General features: G+C 35.4%; 2 protein-coding genes across 13 annotated transcripts; one reads left to right on the forward strand and one right to left on the reverse strand.

Moving 5' to 3' along the window:
- Nucleotides 1–559: 559 nt before the first annotated feature.
- LOC103322288 (putative peroxidase 26) lies at nucleotides 560–3,567 on the forward strand. The gene is made up of 4 exons (XM_008224192.2): nucleotides 560–852; nucleotides 1,398–1,577; nucleotides 1,920–2,079; nucleotides 2,729–3,567. Exons 1-4 carry the CDS (start codon nucleotides 589–591, stop codon nucleotides 3,154–3,156), a joined length of 1,032 nt encoding a protein of 343 aa, XP_008222414.2. The 5' UTR covers nucleotides 560–588; the 3' UTR covers nucleotides 3,157–3,567.
- Nucleotides 3,255–16,252, reverse strand: LOC103322286 (uncharacterized). 12 transcript variants are annotated; one of them, XR_016124011.1, is made up of 12 exons: nucleotides 16,097–16,252; nucleotides 15,560–15,860; nucleotides 13,415–13,513; nucleotides 12,731–12,834; nucleotides 10,976–11,781; nucleotides 10,729–10,851; nucleotides 10,498–10,586; nucleotides 10,212–10,412; nucleotides 9,313–9,708; nucleotides 7,738–7,821; nucleotides 6,391–6,570; nucleotides 3,255–3,568 (listed from the first exon to the last, which is right to left on the reverse strand). XR_016124011.1 is itself a non-coding variant. In XM_089045688.1 (11 exons), exons 2-11 carry the CDS (start codon nucleotides 15,686–15,688, stop codon nucleotides 6,529–6,531), a joined length of 2,073 nt encoding a protein of 690 aa, XP_088901814.1. In that variant the 5' UTR covers nucleotides 15,689–15,860; nucleotides 16,097–16,252; the 3' UTR covers nucleotides 6,226–6,528. The 12 variants fall into 12 exon arrangements, 4 of the variants coding, with proteins under 4 accessions (XP_088901814.1, XP_008222413.2, XP_008222412.2 ...); XR_016124010.1 differs by having other exon boundaries at nucleotides 3,255–3,572; XR_513445.3 differs by having other exon boundaries at nucleotides 3,255–3,572; nucleotides 6,391–6,792.
- Nucleotides 16,253–18,126: the final 1,874 nt, after the last annotated feature.

Raw genomic sequence — 18,126 nt, forward strand, 5'->3', positions numbered from 1 at the left:
AATCCCACCATATCTATGAACCTTGGATATCTAAAAACTACGGGATCCCAAAATTTGTCATTGTAAGACTAAATTTCAAACCCTAAAACCAAGGCTGAGCTCACATGCATTGGTACATGTTCCTTGCTAACTACGATATATATATGGTTATGGTATGGGTTAAGATAACGTAAGAAGGTTATTGATGATGGTGATACAACCCTTGGTGCATGTGAACAGCTTATTTCCCCCACACTTCCGTCACACGGTGCCGTAATAGTAGCGTTAAGTCACCAAACTTTTCATAATCGTTATCACATTTTGAGTGTTGAATTAGGTTCCAATGTATTATAGGAGTTCAAACATAAGACTACTGGTCGACAAGTTATGTCTCTTTTTCATTTGGTTAGACTTCGTTGATGTGTGTTGATCGAACTTTAAATAATGACAAATACAATAAATATTATACACACATTTATCCAGCATGGCATTGTCGGGCACTCCATGTGTGCAAACCCTAAATATTTCATGTATATAAACCCCCAAGGGTTTCATTGAACTTTACCACATTCAAGCCTAATTAGGGTTTTTTTTTTTGGGAGAGGGAAAATGATGATGAGAAGCCAAATATCATTTGTGTTTCTTGTTCTCCCATGTTTGGGTCTAGTTGCTCTGAGCTTGTGTCTAGGGTTTGTGAGTGCTGCTTCTTCGTTGCCACAACCTAACAAGTTGACTTGGCATTATTACAAAATCCATAATACTTGTGATGAAGCAGAGATTTATGTAAGGCACCAAGTGCAGTTGCTTTGGAACAAGGATAAAACCATCACCCCCAAGCTCCTCAGGTTGCTCTACTCCGATTGCTTCGTCACGGTATGTGCTTCTAATCATTTCTACTCAGCTTGCTCCTCCTCATTGTTTCTCAGATCAATTAAATTTGTGCATGTATCTTTGTTTTTGTGGCCAAATTGAAGCAATGAAAACTTTTCCCTTCAGCTCATGTATGAATTAATTAGCTATTTAAAACGATATTAATTCACACAAAAAAAACAAAGTGAAAAATTCCCTCCGGCTATATGTTATTCTTTTTTTGGGGTCAGAAATTAGCTTCGTCTTAGCTGTAGTGAAGTAGGACAAACAGTACATTAATATCTGGTTCCCTGCTTACTATAATATATTACCACAATTTTTCCACAAATATATTTAATTCATTGTAGTGGTAAACCACCTTTGTTTTTCCTATATTATATTTTCTCTATCCTTTTTTTTTTTTCTGGGATTATGGAAGCCTCTTAGGAAGATTAAAATACCATTCCCTTACTAATTAATCTGATAATGCTTATAAAATTTATTGAATTTTAAAAATAGTTAAATGTATGTACGAATTAATAGATTTATTTTATACATTGAAAATGCAGGGTTGTGATGCATCCGTGCTCCTTGATGGTCCAAACTCAGAAAAAACTGCACCACAAAATTATGGGCTTGGAGGGTTTGTTTTCATCGACAAGGTCAAAAGTGTTCTTGAACAACGTTGCCCTGGTGTGGTCTCTTGTGCTGATATTCTCAACCTTGCCGCCAGAGATGCCGTTCATTTGGTACCATTCTGACCTCCTATCATTTTTGGTCCTGTAGTTTGTTGATTTTATCATTTTGATCCTTGTAAGTTTTAAATTCAAGTGATTCGAGAACGCGTTATAAATTATGTGACAAATTTTGACATATCTCATTATCAAAATGTAACAAAATTGGAAAATGTTTCAGAATTTGTAACGTGTCTTTAACGTGTCTTTAAATTGCTCATGATTTAAGACTGCAGGAATAAAATTGATAGAAAGGAAACTACATGGGCCATAGCACGGGCAAATCACATAGACTAAAAATGACTTGCTTGTATTTTATTAAAACTAATTTTTTATTGTATTTATTAATCTCAATAGGCAGGCGCACCATCTTATCCTGTTCTTACGGGAAGAAGAGACGGCCTGACATCTAGCAAATCATCCGTGGATCTTCCCTCACCGTCCATCTCATGGCAGGCTGCGCTCACATACTTCAAATCTAGGGGCTTGGATGTATTGGATATGACCACTCTCCTCGGTAAGAAACGGAAATTACGAAAATGACATTGTCACCAGTCCATTTTATACATCCAAGTCCGGCCCACTTTTTTGTTTTATGTTTTTGACTTTTTGAGTGCAAGCACTAGTCTTAACAACAAAGAGATAGAGGTTTCTCACACACTCTACTGCAGCACCATGGGGTTCGAAACTTGAAATCACTAGTCAACAGTCAATGCATTTTTCCATTATGCTAGACAAATTGGTTGATGATTTTTTATATTTTAAATTCTTTATTTATTGCATAAAATTGCTTTGAACACAGACAAGGTGGCATGATCGAACAACTGTTGAAGCGAAACCCTTGCTAAGATTTAATGGCTTGTAATGTGTGTTGTATTTTAACCGGCAATGTCTACTACTCATCATGTCACATGGCATTCCATTATGTTACGAAAGTCCCAACTTAAGTTTTTTCTCGATTTAGCGCGAATAGGGTTGAACCCTCCGCATGGGAATTAGGATTTAGGGTTTAGGGCAGTTTGGTTAACGGTTGCTTAAAAACTTATAGTGAATGATATATGGACTTGAAAATTGAAGGTCCGAAAGCAATTGATTTTGAAGATGCAAAAGCCTGGTTTTTCTGGGTTTCTACCTTTAAAATGCATTTCTGATAGTTTCTCTGTCAGGCGCACATTCGATGGGCAAAACACATTGTCGTTACATTGTAGATCGGCTGTACAATTTCAATAACACGGGAAAGCCAGACCCAAGCATGGAACGTTCATTCATATCCGACATGCGAAAGCTTTGCCCGCCGAGAACAAAGAAGGGGCAGAGTGACCCGCTGGTGTATCTAAACCCGGGATTCGGTGCCAACCACACATTCACAGAATCCTACTACTCTAGAGTCCTATCTCACAAAGCTGTACTTGGAATTGATCAACAGCTACTGTATGGTGATGACACTAAGGAAATTACCAAAGAGTTTGCTGCCGGTTTTGAGGACTTTCGGAAGTCATTTGCTCTATCAATAAACCGGATGGGAGCTTACCAGGTTTTGACAGGAAACCAGGGAGAGATACGAAAAAATTGCCGAATTCCAAATAAGAAGTAGATGGCAAGTAATGCGTGATCATTTAGCTATTACGAAAGGGCCAAAATGGTCATCAGGGTGGCATTGTTTTGTGATGGTTAAGGAGGAATAATTAATAATGACCTAACGAAAAGTACATTTCTGATTCACAAATAAAATTATCAAACAAAGTTTCTTAGGTTGACTCTCAGCATATGATATTTTTGTATAACTGTCAATAAATCTCTCCCTCAAAGTAATCACATTCTCAAGTCCACAAGATATCAGAACTCTCAGCACCAAGTTTGCTCTTCAAAATATGATGTTAATGAAGATTACAAGATTGAGAAATAGTCATGTTCGTCAAACCTGTAACAGGTATCCGCCAAAGCCAAGCAGTCAGACCTCCATGCACGAAAACAGAGAAACTTCTTCCCTCTTTAGAATCTCTCTGCTGGCTTCAAAATGAGGAAGAGAACAATATAAGCTCTGACAAAGACCAGCCAGGAAAAAAAATTTGACTCGGGCAAAGATTAAGTGGAAGTGTACAAAGGAAATAAAGGCATATGCTCTTTTTCACAATCATTTTAGGGAAAAATTGGGTACTGGAAATAATTGGCTTGCTCTAAAGTTATAAAAAAAAAAAAAAATACTGTGAATAAAAAAAAAAAAAAAGAGAGTAAGGGAAACAGTTAATGGTTCTCAAGCCCATAATTTCAAGAACAAATTTGTTCCTGGAAATGCTAGAAAATATTGTCAAAATGGTACCAATTGATGGATACTCCACAGAATCCCTAAATAATAAAAAAAGAAGTCTGATCCCAAATGCTATCTACCATTACAAATATGGTGAATACACGCTATAATATGCAAATAAGATTAACTAAAAGTATGGGCTCTAAAGCTAGTATTTCCAGTTCAAATACTCTTCAAATTGTTAGCACCAACTAAAATCCTGAGGAGCAAAGGTAATTATAATACAGAAGATTCATGAAGTAAAATCTATTGGGAAGCAAGTAGAAAGTTTTCAGATTTTGACACTAGGTCATAAATGAAGTACTTGATAATCCTAATGTCCTCTCCAAACTTATTTTTCCTCCATGTTAAATTTTTATTTAATTACAAAATATCAATCCAAAAAGGTCTCTGAAAGCCTCCTGTTTTTCCACACCCCTATATCATAGGGAAATTGCTCACAGAAATATGCAGGAAAAGGACCATACAAAATAAACCTGCAGATTTGATGTTCAGCACCCAACTGACAATTTTGAGTCATTAAATACACCGATTTTTAGAAACTTAAAATCTAATACATTACCACACTTTCACTACTCAGTTTTTCTTTCTGACAAAGATGACATTCTACACTATTACTCTGTCCAACATTACTTTTCCTCATTTTCCTGTCTCTCTGGTTCTCTTTTCGTCACAGCCTTCCAGAAAAATGTTCTCATATTTTCCTTCACATACTTAATTAAGAAATAAACACAAAGTAAAGGCTTTAAAAAAAAGGTTATTGAGAATCTGATGGAGATGCCAAGTCACACCTACTGCTGGGTAACAAGATCTATAATAGCTTCAACAATCCACACGATATTTGAAAACCGAAGGAAACCCAGATGCTATTCTACACCATCATAGTCTAACAAGGTAGAATTCTAACCGAGAGAGAGAGAGGCTAAAGAAAATACTCAAATTCTTCTGAACCACCAAGTACAAAAGTCTCCCTTTGTAAAAATGATTTCCCCGAGAAAACAAGATAACAAACAAGACAAAAAGAGGCCATTATTCAGATCAATGTAGTCAGCGTCAAATGAAGTGGCTTGAAGTTCATCTCAACATCACCAGATAAATTCAGGCCTTCATTGGTGGCAGCAGGTACTTCATATTGGTACAAATTAAGGGTAGCAATTTGTGTTAGTGGATCGTGTCATCAGTGGTTCGAGTCAAAAAATAGTTAAACCCTAACCTGATCCATGTAATTAATCGTGCAAAATGACTCAACACTAGGGTTACAATCAAGCTGTGTTCGGGTTGCCCCATGTATATTGTGATTAATAAATAAATAAACTTAAAACGAAGGGCCCATTTGGCAACTCTTCATTTTTTGTTTAAGTTTTTTTTGTTTTTTGATTTTTTTTTTTCAATTAGAGATAGAAAGGAGATATATGGTAAAAAGGAAGGGCTGGAGGAAGGATGGTGAGAGGGAGGGGGAAAAATGTGCATTGCTGCATAAAATGAAAACTAAAACAAATATTCATTTTCAAGTCTATGTTTCATTCCTTCATTTATTCCTCACCCTTCCCTCAACTCTTCTTCATCCCTCTTTTCCTTCCTCTATTTCATCTCTATTTCTAACCAAAAACCAAAAACAAAAAGGTTATCAAATGGGCCTTAAGTTTCCTTCATTTCTAAACTAAACTTGTTCTTCATTTCTGAACCAAACATGCCACATACACATCACAAATAAATTAAAAATTTGCTAAACATGTCCCTTTATTTTTGTCAGTGTGGCTATTTTATCCTAATTAAATCTTAACCCGTATTTTGAGAGTATTAACTGATCTTAATATTAAGTTCGCTACTACACATCTTTGAGTTGAACTTAAATCCTGATATGACAAGAAAACTGTCCACAAACAGTCAAAGGTGCAGCATCAAAGAAGAAAGAGCGAAAGATCAGATACTTATAGCTATCTGCAAGTGACCACCAGCCAAGAGTTCAAATCCTAATTCAGACAACAATAATGTTGAAACTAATGATGTAAACAAACTAAAAGAAATTGAGAGAGAGAGAGAGAGAGAGAGAGAGAGAGAGAGAAGTTATCGGTGGAAGGCAAGCTTCGTAAACTTTACGTCTGGAATCTCAATCAATGTGCCCAAAACGAAAATCCAATGACGATACAGAGGCAGTTCAATATAAAATTCCTATAGCTACATAAGCTAATAATTACTATTATAAATCTAAATAACGTATATCAAGATTTCACCCTTCCTAATTATGTTGATACAGATTCACTTTGCATGATTTCCCATCAACCAAATAATATAAATAACACGATCACTTTTTCACATACCACTCCTTAAGAGCTGATATTTGTTCCATTCATATTCAAACCAAACCATGATTTATCATTTGATTGAATGCAAAAATGTACCAAAACTAGAAACAAAAAAGAGAAAGCCCTAATCTAGAAACATTTCCAAGTCAGCTCAGACTGAAACTCATGTGGAGTTCCATACAAATGAAAGAAAAGAAAATCACATGGTGTTTACCTTGCAAAAAATTTGAAGGAGACAACATAAGTGCAAATAACTGGACCAATCTACAAACAGCAATGGCGCTTCAGCTTGAACTTGTGAGTGTAATCAGATCAGAGTGTCATCACCTTGCTATCTGGGAATGAAAAGATCCTAGTCACCATTCCGGGCTGAAGGGCTGTTTTTCTTGATAAGCTGGTTCAAGCAGAAGTTAAGTTTCAAAAAGAGCATCCACAAAGCAATATGCACGGTTTCATGCAACAAAATGGTCGTTTCTGTCCATTTCTGTTAGTGGCCGCCTGTGTTTCAGTTCCATCAGATGACCCAACCAGGCTTTGGCCTGAGTCATGGGCCTTTTTTTGCCCGCCAAGCACCCAATGAGCATAACTGGGAGGACCAATAAGCCAACCTGTCCACCTGCCCATCCGCCCAGCTTTTATAAATCTTTTTAGTTTAATATTTTTTTTTTTAAGTTTCTAAAAGAATCATCTGCTATTTTCTTTCAGTCAATAATATTCAGTATACTCTAAAGTAAACTGTTTTAAAATACTTTGTGTTCATTTATTGTAGAATAACTATAATTAAAGCAAAATCGAACAAGAATTAGATGGTTCTAAGGTCACCCAAAGGCCTGCAGGCAGGGAAGTGGGCCTTGAATTAGAAGGCTCGGCCGTGGCCATCAATGAATAATTTGACAATATAGGGCAGTAACCCAACTGTTTTATCACATTTTGACATAATTAAAAAGCTCAGTAAAAAGCATCATGTCAAAGTTCCAGTCACTATATTTACAAAAGAAGAATCCCTTTCTCTAGGATGCCAAAGGGATTGCATTGTTAGGGTCGCCAAGCAATGTGGTCCAGTGATCCGAACTGTCTAAGTTTTAGGTTCAGATTTAAAAATCATCTCTGCAAAAATAATCAAGTAAACCAGACCATTAAAATAAATACATGATTTTTCATTCAGTTATTATTTTGTAAACTGAATAGGGATTTAACAAATGGACGGCTTAGATTACTGAATCACATTGAGGGTTGGTCCCACAAGCGATTCCCTTTGCTTCTTATCAAAAGGGATCCCTATGTATAAGTTTTCCCTATATATACAGCCACACACATTTGGTTTTAGATTGAAAAAGAGAAACTTCACGAATAGTCTCTGTGTCTAAAAAGGGTACATGCAAGTGACATACAAAGCTCTACTAATATGTGGTGCCATCCCATGCTTTATTTCTTAACTTAAGAGGATGATGTGCAACACCATCGATGGTGAGAGAATTCTCTTCAAAATCTACAAAAAACCACCATAACGAGCTCTCTCACTAATAGTTAGAGGGAAATAATAAATCAAAGAGAATCTAACCTTGTAGAAATATTTCTTCCGAAGCTTGACCGCTGTGCGGATGCATCTTTTGACACTGATTTTCAGCAAATTATCATTGAAAATCTGCAGAACATTAAAATAAGTTCCAAGGAAATTATTTAGGAAAAGTAGAAAAACAATCCAAAAATCATGAAGAGTTACAAATCCAACTCAAATAAATTGGATCAGAAAAACCTCTTAACACCACAAGGGCATCACAAAGATCCCCATATCATTACGACACTCCCCCGATACAAATCTAATATTTAAAATCCGTATCAATTGATATTTTGACAATTTCACCTATCCAGACAACCGGCACTCGTTAAAGTCAAAAAATAGTTATTTTCAACATTATTTAAAAAACTAATGTCTGTTCTTAATTTTTAAAAACTATAGATATGAATACACACACACAGAAGAAAAGAGAAGCTCTACTTTCGTATCGTCCAACACAACAACCAAGGGCCAAAAGAGGCAGATTATTAAATTCTTTATATATATACATAAGCTTCAGTTGAGGGACACCCTTGTAGAGCCCACCATGCATTGTATTTCAACGATCCGAACTGTCTAGTTTTTAGATATTCCCTCAAAGATCATCTCTGCAAAATATCACTTGAATCCGAAACCATTTGACCACTAATTAGATTGTTGTTATTATAGTATTTTCTTCAAGCACTGTGTTAATGGTTTTCAATTTGCAAGGATGATCTATGAATGAAGATTTGAAAAACAAACGGTTTGGATCGTTGGAATTTTTTTTGTAGGGTACCCTAAAGGGTGTCCCTCAAATAAAATTATTTGAGGGATCCTTCAATAGAAGGGGACTATATATATATGTACATATGTAACATAATACATATTATTCTATTGGTATACCCGTATTCTTGTTTTTTTAAAATGTATAGTATCATCTAGCATCGAATCCTGTATCCCCTATCCATTGACGGCAACAGAGAGAATGAGTGATCCTCAAAACTTTTTTTACTCTTTATCCATATGTATGTGGATATGGATATCCATGCAACAAAGGAGATGAGTGGTCCTTGGAAATTTTTACTTCTTATACTGTTTATCCATATCCTGTAACCAATATGCTTACGACCAACCTACATTCCCATTTGTAAAATAGCCTCCAATCATACTATATGGATTCTGCAAGACTAGTGGCATCTAGTCTCCACTATGTTGGAGGAGCTCCTGAGTCCTGAGATGAAATCTCACGGATGACAACATTTGAACAAAAAAATGGCATGAGGGAGTGGATTCTCTTCAGACTTTTTTTTTGAGAAATTTTAAAGATACGCCTTTTAGTAGGATTTCTATTGAGTTTGAAGGTGCATTCTATCCTAGATTCTATGTGCTTCTCACACGTTCTACTTATACTTTGTCTCCAATTTTAATAACAAAGTTCGTGTTTCTTATCCCAAAAAGATAAAAGTCAGTGCAGAACTGACCGATCAAAATTATAGACCAGGTAACTGTAAAAGTAACCGAAGAAAACAAACGGAGAAATAAATTAACTAATGCAAAGTACAATATAAAACAGAAAACTCAATATAATGCACCTACCTTTATCATATCATCAATTGAGCGTGTCTGACGAATGATTTTCTGGCGGTTCATGATGAGGATTGCGGCAACGCAGAAGACCGGTAACTCATCATCCCCATTCCTAGTTGATGAGACTGCAGTGCAGATGTGCATGCGATCATTCTTTGACCAAAAATTCCTTGTCAACCCACAAAAATGATATGTTGATGCTGATTTCATTCCAGTGTCAGACATGGAGTGTTCTGGATTTCCATGATTTGAATGTGAGCCGCCCTTCATATCACCACCACCCTCCACACTTTCACCCTTCATTTCTGCTTCCAAATCCCTAGGAAGCTGTACCACCAAGGCTTCTAGACAGCTGTCCTCTAAATTGTAAGCCAAGGATTCTTGAAAATCAGCAGCCCACATCATCTGCATTTGACATAACTGACAATTTGAATATATACAAATATACATGCTGCAGTTTATGAGGTAAACATGTAGTGGAAAATTTCTCGTTCTAACTTATCATAGAAATTTCTCTTTTATATAAATTATAGAAATACTTTAGTTAAATATTTTTCTGGCAGTTACACACTCCAAAGACCAATTTATTTATTTTTCTTGCTCTTTTCTGATTCTGAGCTCATCATAAGAACTACAATATTAGGAAATATGCCCATAAACCTTATGTGATAAGTTAAACTTAATGAAAAGACAGAGCAAAGCAATCATTTATCCTATGGACTATGGAAACTGCGCCCAATTTGTATTTAATACACATGTAAATAATTTGCATCAAATATGTGCCATAGTTCATCCATTTTGTAAAGCATATATTATAATTGCAGGTTTTGAGGTCCATATTAAAAGTTCATAAATTCATTGGGTGATCTACCATATCAAGCATGACAGAGTAACTAAAGAGCACAAACCTCCCACATACAAAGAGCATCATCAAACGATAACTCCCGACGGAAGAGTACCAGCAGCATCCGAAATGCAAAATGAAGGCTTTCAGCACCTATGTGTGACAGGTGTGCAAACATTTCCCTGTCTGTGAGTTCCAAGATATTCCACAATGCTTGCAACTGCTTCATTACCCCAGTTGGTCCCTCCATCTGAAAATTTTCCCGCTGAATGAAGAGTTTGAAAAGAAAATGTCAGTGATGGAGCATAGAAATATCTAGCTCAAAATTATATTTGTCAAGTTTAGAATACCATTCTCCTTAGAAGCATCTCAAAGCACCAAAACGCATCAGCATTATCCTCAAACAGGACGACAAATGGAGACAGCAAGTCACTCATACCTAAAAAACAATAATCAGTTAAACTAAAACTTAATTCTGCAGCTTTTGAGATAGAGTGATAATTTTGAATCTTAATTTAAGAGAAAATCAAGCGAGGACAGAAAGAGCATTAGAAAAAGAAAACTAATAACAAAAACACAACCTTGACAATATCCGGTTGCTGGATCAACCCACGCATAAACAGCAAGAATATCTGACATCCTAGCTAAATTTTTTGCATCCTCATAGAATTCAAGATGACTGTCTGTTCTTACCACATCAACAACTGAAAGAAAGAAAAAAAAAATGACAAATTTTCTCAACTGAAAACAAGGCTTTAAGAGGATCAATCAATGAGAGCAACAACAATATGAATTATAAGTGAGACTAAGAAAGAAAGGTAGACTTACCTATTCGGTGGAGAGTCCAAAGCCATTCAGATACTCTGTCTTCACTCACAGTCCCTCCTTGAGACATTGTTGTATTTCTAAATTCTGTATCTGGTACATCTGATATTCTCATCCTGTTTACTATTTCTTTCTTATTACCCATATTATTGGACTGCAATACTGAATGATGGGCATCAGTACGAACCATTTCAATTTCAGAGTTAATGGTACGTGAAACATTCTTGGATGGTGAGCAATTTGATTCAATAACTAAATCTACATTGTTATTGACTTGAAAACTGTGCATGCTGTCCTTTTTCAACCTTGACTTACATGGCGCAGAAAGTTTATCATCAGACACGTGACCTTCATCATCTTCTTCACACTTTTCAAACAAATCAGCGACCGGTAAAGTAGGATATTCAAAATAACTTTTTGGTACATATTTTGTTCCATCTGCTTCTCTCCCTAGCTTTGGGGAGCTGCAGTCATGTGGACTAGAAGTATGTATGAAACAAGAAGAATCATATGCTGCACTATCTGTGCTTTCCCTCACACTGACAAGGTCGGCCGACTCACTAGAACTCTCTTGTTGGCATGCATATGATGTATCTGTACAATTATTATTCCTATCACAATAGTTCTCTACTTTGTTAGTATTATCAAAAGAAGTTTGTCTATGTTCAACTTTAGCTTGCCCCCCTTCGTCATCTTTAGACGGTGCCCTAACATCCATAACCTTGGACCCAACAACATAAGCAAGTGAACCAGTTCCAATGCTTGAATGCATCATTTGGCACTGCTTAATCAGGTCCCTGTAACGTTCCCTGCATACAAAAAATTATGAAGACGGTAAATCCAAACAAATCCAAAAGACAGTATTTCAACTGCACTTACTAATTCAAAAGAATTCTGAAAAGAAAATTTCATGGTGCATTTGAACACATGTAATAATATATATATATATATATATATATATATATATAACCTGAATTACAACTATTGCCCTTCTTACTTTGTTAAATGTTTTTATTTAGTCTCTTTTCTATACTAAGAATAATGCTACTCCTGCAGAAGTTTTATTGCGGAATAAACTTAAACCATGACCAGATGACACCTGGCTTGCCACGTAGTTTCATGTTATACAGGTTTAGTTTGAGTGGCATGCATGACAAGCCACATAATCAGTCACGTCATGGAGTAAAATGATTCTGGAAAAGTTTTATTGCGGAAAAAAAAAAATATATATATATTTTGCATTTTCCTAATAGTGAATGGAAAGGTGCTATATGCCCTGCATGTGACCTCATATCCACTTGGCATCATCTTTGTTTTCAGATAGACCCATATTGAGTTTTGAGTGATATGCATGACAAGCCACATAAACAGTCACAGAATGGAGTAAAATGATTCTGGAGAAGTTTTGCATTTTCCTTTAGACTAAAAACATAAGAAAAATTTCTCATTTTCCTTATGTGTGAAAGGAAAGGTGCTATATGCGCTGCATGTGACCCCATATCCACTTGGCACCATTTCTTTCCAAATTGGCCCGTCATTGACCACATCAAGGACACTGAAAGCAGATGAGGGCCTGGAGTAAGTTATCAATTGCCTGGCACATAATCCATGGACAAGTGAAACTTTGGGGTCTCCATATAAAACACCTGTTACATGCCCCAAAAGTATCTATATCGACGTGTTTAATCACCAATAGAATAAGAGTTTTAAAGAGAAATCTATCATAAAAGTTATTAAAAATATTAAGAAGAAAAGGACCTCCGGGCTGTCCGCAACTGCCTTCGAGACTCCGCAGTACTACCCAGAGCATAACAACCAAGTAAAAATTCCCACACTTCTGGCCTTATAGATTGATCAACGCCCTATGATGCAGCAAAAAGTTCCATTACAATTATAAGTTAGAAAGTCTTTGATTACACCATCTTCAAGATAGAGATTTTAACACTTCAAATCACAAATTATCAATTTCAACATGTTTAAAATGACATGTCTAAAACAAAGCTCTATTTCATAAACAAAACAAAAGCAGTCAACCAGACTATGATTACCATATATGCCAATAAAATACCACCTGAACACTTAAATGTTTACGCTAGAGTGAAATGAGAGAATATACACCAAAAATGCCATGCCTAGCCACAGTTGGTAGTACAAGTGGTAGAAAATAAACAAATATGTGCAACTTCTCTTCAAAAGCTTTGACCACATATCTGAAGACTTAGATGTAATTAATTGAATAGCTGTCACAGATAGAGGTCATCTGTAACTCTAATACTGATGCCACCACAAATCACGATCTCACTATGTGTACAACAAATTTATCAAAAAATATAACATAAGTAGACAGTTAATTATAAAATATGAAAAAATCAACTGAAACAAAATAAAAAAGAACTCCCTACAAATTAGGCCCAAATTATATTCAACTGTAAACCAACATACCCCCAATACTATTAATTTGAGTGCCTTCTGAAAACAAAAATTCTTCCCATCGCTATCAAATGTTGCCTGCCACTTCTCCGGTTTAAGCATTTTGTTCACCTGAATCATTCGAAAATAAAACGACAACACTCTATAAATGAATACAATCACGAATAAGAAGAAAACTTATGTGATAATTTAATTACATGGAAAGAATAGCATGCATGAAAAAAGTTAAAACACCTTTCTCAACCAAATCAGACAAGCATCATGCTCCCTCAGTCTTTAAATTGTAATGGAGATCTACTACTCATTACCATTTATATACAATCAGAAATGAGAATAAAATGTAGGTGGTAATTTAATTACACACAAAGGAGAACACATGAGAACAAAAATTAAACACTTTCTACTGAACAAATTCAGAAATGTATCATGCTCCCTCAGTTTTTAATTGTAATGAAGAGCTTCTATTTCACACCAAAAAATTAGAAAGACTAGAAGTTTACAGAAAGTCGCAAATTGTGATGGTGATGAAGTACTAGGAGCTAACACATATTTCAAGAACTGGTCTCTCAGTTTCTAGAATAAATACCAACGTAAACACCGCTTGGCCCTATATGCTCCAGCAAAACTAGAAACAAGGCTTATAACATTTTCCCCCAACTCATTCCTTCTGTCCAAAAAGATTTGTAGATGTTTAAAATAAAATACATAAGAAAGTCTCAGAAGTTTTTTTTTCATCTTTTTTTCTTAACAAAACAGGAAGCAGCAGGCCACCTGAGGATTGAACCACGAAGCTCACACTTGACGCTTATTCTTAAAAGGGGAGGAGATTCCACTAGAACGAAGGCCCAAAAGTTTGAGTAAGCATGCTATCTGTTGTTACACCAGGACATTTGGATGCTTTGAAATGGGGTAAATGGCTTTAGTAGAATGTCTATATAGAGATAGATTGTCACTTAAGAAGGGTTCTAAGATATGTTACCTCGCTTTGGTCCATATATTTGAATAACAGTGATATCCTAGATATTATAAAGGTAAATACAAGGTGGTTGTACTATCAATTTTGAAAAAATGAAATGCTTTAACAACAACAAAAGTATAGAAAAAGTGTTTCCAGACGAAAAGTCAGAATTTGATGCAGCCACCAAAAAGCCCCCGGAAAATCAAGATCAAAGAATTGTTTGAACATATTGTCCAGTGCAATAAGGGTCTAACTCTTTGAGAAATGCAAAGCTTTTCACTCAATGGAGCCAAATTTTCTCAGCAGTGGTAAAGATGGAAATCAAACATGCTTAGAGCTCGAGTTCATATGTCCAGAAGTAGTTTATTTATTAGTAACTATTTAAGTCTTATAAGAGTTATTAATATCGTCAGAGTCCATTGAGTTTCCTTAGTGCATTCTTTATTAGAAGTCAAGAAGAATTACAACCATCTATAAAAAATAAAAATACCACCCAGATTATGGTGGCCGATTAATGATCCACTCCTCACAAATTGTTCCAGCCTAGTCATGACCCCACATTCATATGTAGCACCCTCATCCGTGTCTAAGAGGACCACACTATTAGAAAGATTAAGACGCAGTGTAATATTACTTTTAATGCCTCATCCTTGTCCCAGAGGCGCAAACTATTTGGAAGATCAAGATGTAGTTTGTGACAATTGGAGCATTAACCGACCAACAAGGCACAAGTGCTTCCTCACTATGGTGCATGATATGGTCAAATAAAACATGATGGAATGTAAAATCTCACATCAGCCGCAAGCCAAATCCTAATATGTTATATGAGCTTGATTTGACCTGAAAAAGGGCATGGCATCACAATGGTGTAATAAACAACTTTTGCAGGAAACTCCTAGAGTCCCTGCCTGATTTATTTTTCCCTCCCAAAGAGGGAAATGTTCTCTTGCAAGATTGTAAATCTGTAACACACATTCAGATAAGAAAATCCACCTGATCAATGGTTCCAATCAATAGTCTAACAGTATGGAATGTCAAACTATCTGAAAATGGAGCATTACAACATATATATGTGTGTGTGAAATTCAATGTTCTCATACTTCATCAGATATTGAAAAGAATGAATCCGAATCCAAATAAATACATAAAATGCACAAAGACAAATATAACTAATGTGAGAGTCTTACAGCTATAACCACCTTTATAGGCGACTGCGAGAGGCATGGGTCGCCAATGTCACGGACAATTGAACCAACTCTTTGCAAATTAACAGCGGCACCACATTTCCCACAACCCCATTGCTTATCCTCTCCACCTCCACAAGGCATACCAATGTCACAGTCCACCAAAACCAAAACCCACCAATACCAATACCACTACCTCTCCTCTTCTCCTTCTCCTTCTCCTTCTTCTTCTCCTTCACCTCAACCTCCACAACTACCATTACACAGTGGGAAAAAAGGAAAAAACTCAAATACCCAAATCCAGATATCCAAATAACTGCAAAGGAAAATTCAACAAGCAAGAAAATTAAAAATTTATGGTGCAAATGAATCAACGAAAATGGAGAAATTTGTGGAAATGAAAATTGAAATGTGCAATCGGATCCAGGAATTGATTAGTGATCAAACGGTGATCAGATCATTGATACAAATGTTTGTGTGTGACTGTGTTTGTATATATCAAGACACAGAGAGAGAGAGAGAGAGAGAGAGAGAGAGAGAGAGGAGCTTTACCTGAGGAAGAGAGGCTACGAAGAATAGCATGAGATCTTTGGAAGAGAGAGAGCGTTGAGGAGGAGCTCCTCCGTCGCCATTTAACACACAAATTAAACCGTTTTTGTTGCATTTCCCCTGCGTTTTACCCTTTTTTTTTTTTTTTGCCTTTTTCTTTTTTCTTTATTTTGTTATTTTATTTTTTTATGCTTCAATTCGACTTTTGTTTTCTTTATTGCGACGCGCAAGTGACTTGAATAGTTGAATTTCGGTATTATTTTCTACTTTCACAATTGACGGCTTGACAAGACCGCAACCATGAATTGAATTAGTCCACAACTAAAAATCTCGATTTTTTTTAGAAAAAGCAATCGTAATTATAGTACAAAGCTACATAAAAGCTAAAGGTCTCTTTCATAACCATTTCAGTTTTCAGTTTTTATTTTTCAATTTCTAGTTTTCAACTTTCATCTTTTTAAAATTAAAAATTAAAAACTTGTTTGGTAACTATTTTTAGATTTCAGTTTTATGTGGAACTTGAAAATGAATTTTTTTGGGGTCAAATTGTGAATTTCATGTATGGTGATGTAAAAATAGTGAATAAAAAATGAGAGGGAAAAAAAAAGAAAACTAAAACTAAAAACTGAAAACACTTTCAAGTTATTTTAAAAAATGAGGGTGATTTTGAAAACTAGATTTCACTTTTTTGAAAACTGAAAATGAAATCTGTTATCAAACATGTTTTCAGTTTTCAAAAAAAGTTAAAATGAAAATTGAAAACTAAAAATAAAATGGTTATCAAGCTATTAATTGTAAAATTAATTACACATTTGACTTCTTCTATATTTTTAGAAGAATTGAGCAACATAATTGTGGGACTATAATTTATTAGTGTTTGCACCAAAATTTGTACTTCTGTCCAATTATGGCCAAAATACATGATCTGGAGAATTTTAAGGAAATTATTTGTCGTGCATGTCAAATGGAGGAAAATCTAGGAAATTTTTAAAGATATTTTCATAATTTTATGGAATAATTTTTAGAAATTATCTTTGATTTGCTTGGAATACAAGATAAATAATAATTTCTAGATTCATGCAATATTTAAATGACCAAAATATGGCTAATATTTATTTTATTTGGAAGGAAATAAATATTAGGTGGTAACTTTCTTTACACCAAAGACAACGATTTGAAAAGATTTTTCAAGGATCTATATGGAGCTAAAATAGGAGCAATTCTGCAATACGAATTCTTGGGCGCCAAGTATTCTTGCTATTAAAGTTTGGTCAACATGCTAGTTTATAAAGAAGATCAAGAGAAGAAGAAAGGCTCACTCTCTCTCTCAACACATCTAAACACTTACACATATGTCAAACATATATGTTCAAAGATCCCTATAGATTTCAAAGATCTCCAATTGACAACTCATGAGAAACTTTCCACATAATTTTCATACCCTAAAAGTTTAGGGTGATTTTCAATATGGGTCATAGAGTTTCAATTTCATCAATTTACACCACCACATCATTAAAAGCGAACAATTTCAACCCTTCGTTAAGTTGACCGTATGGTCAGACATTAACTGATGACATGAATACTGTAGGACCCACCTCGTAAATTGATTGACCACTTACACTAAGTATACCTCCTTTCAAAAAAATCTTAAAATCCATTATATTAAATGATAAAAATTAAACAACTTGTTAAAAAATATTTGGAAAAAAAAAAAAATTCATACCCAATCTCACCATCCCAGCCCCTGTCCCATTCCCAAGACACAGCCCCACCCCGACATTCCCCACTTCCTCTCTTATTGTATCTATGCTCTCTATCAACCCCATCTCTCACAATTCAGTGGTATTGCCAAACCATCTCACCTTCAAAAAACAATCCATCTATCCATCCAATTCATCATCCAAATAGAGAAGAAAGGAAAATAGGAACAACCAAAACAACCAACCATAACCCCCAACATCAAGCCACCCAATCTCTCTTTCCCTCTTTGAAATATGATCAAGCCACCCATAGCCTCTAAAAAACTAATTCTT

The sequence above is a fragment of the Prunus mume genome, linkage group LG2 (genome assembly GCF_029339155.1).
Source record: "Prunus mume cultivar Tortuosa linkage group LG2, ASM2933915v1, whole genome shotgun sequence".
NCBI classification, from domain to species: Eukaryota; Viridiplantae; Streptophyta; class Magnoliopsida; order Rosales; family Rosaceae; genus Prunus; species Prunus mume.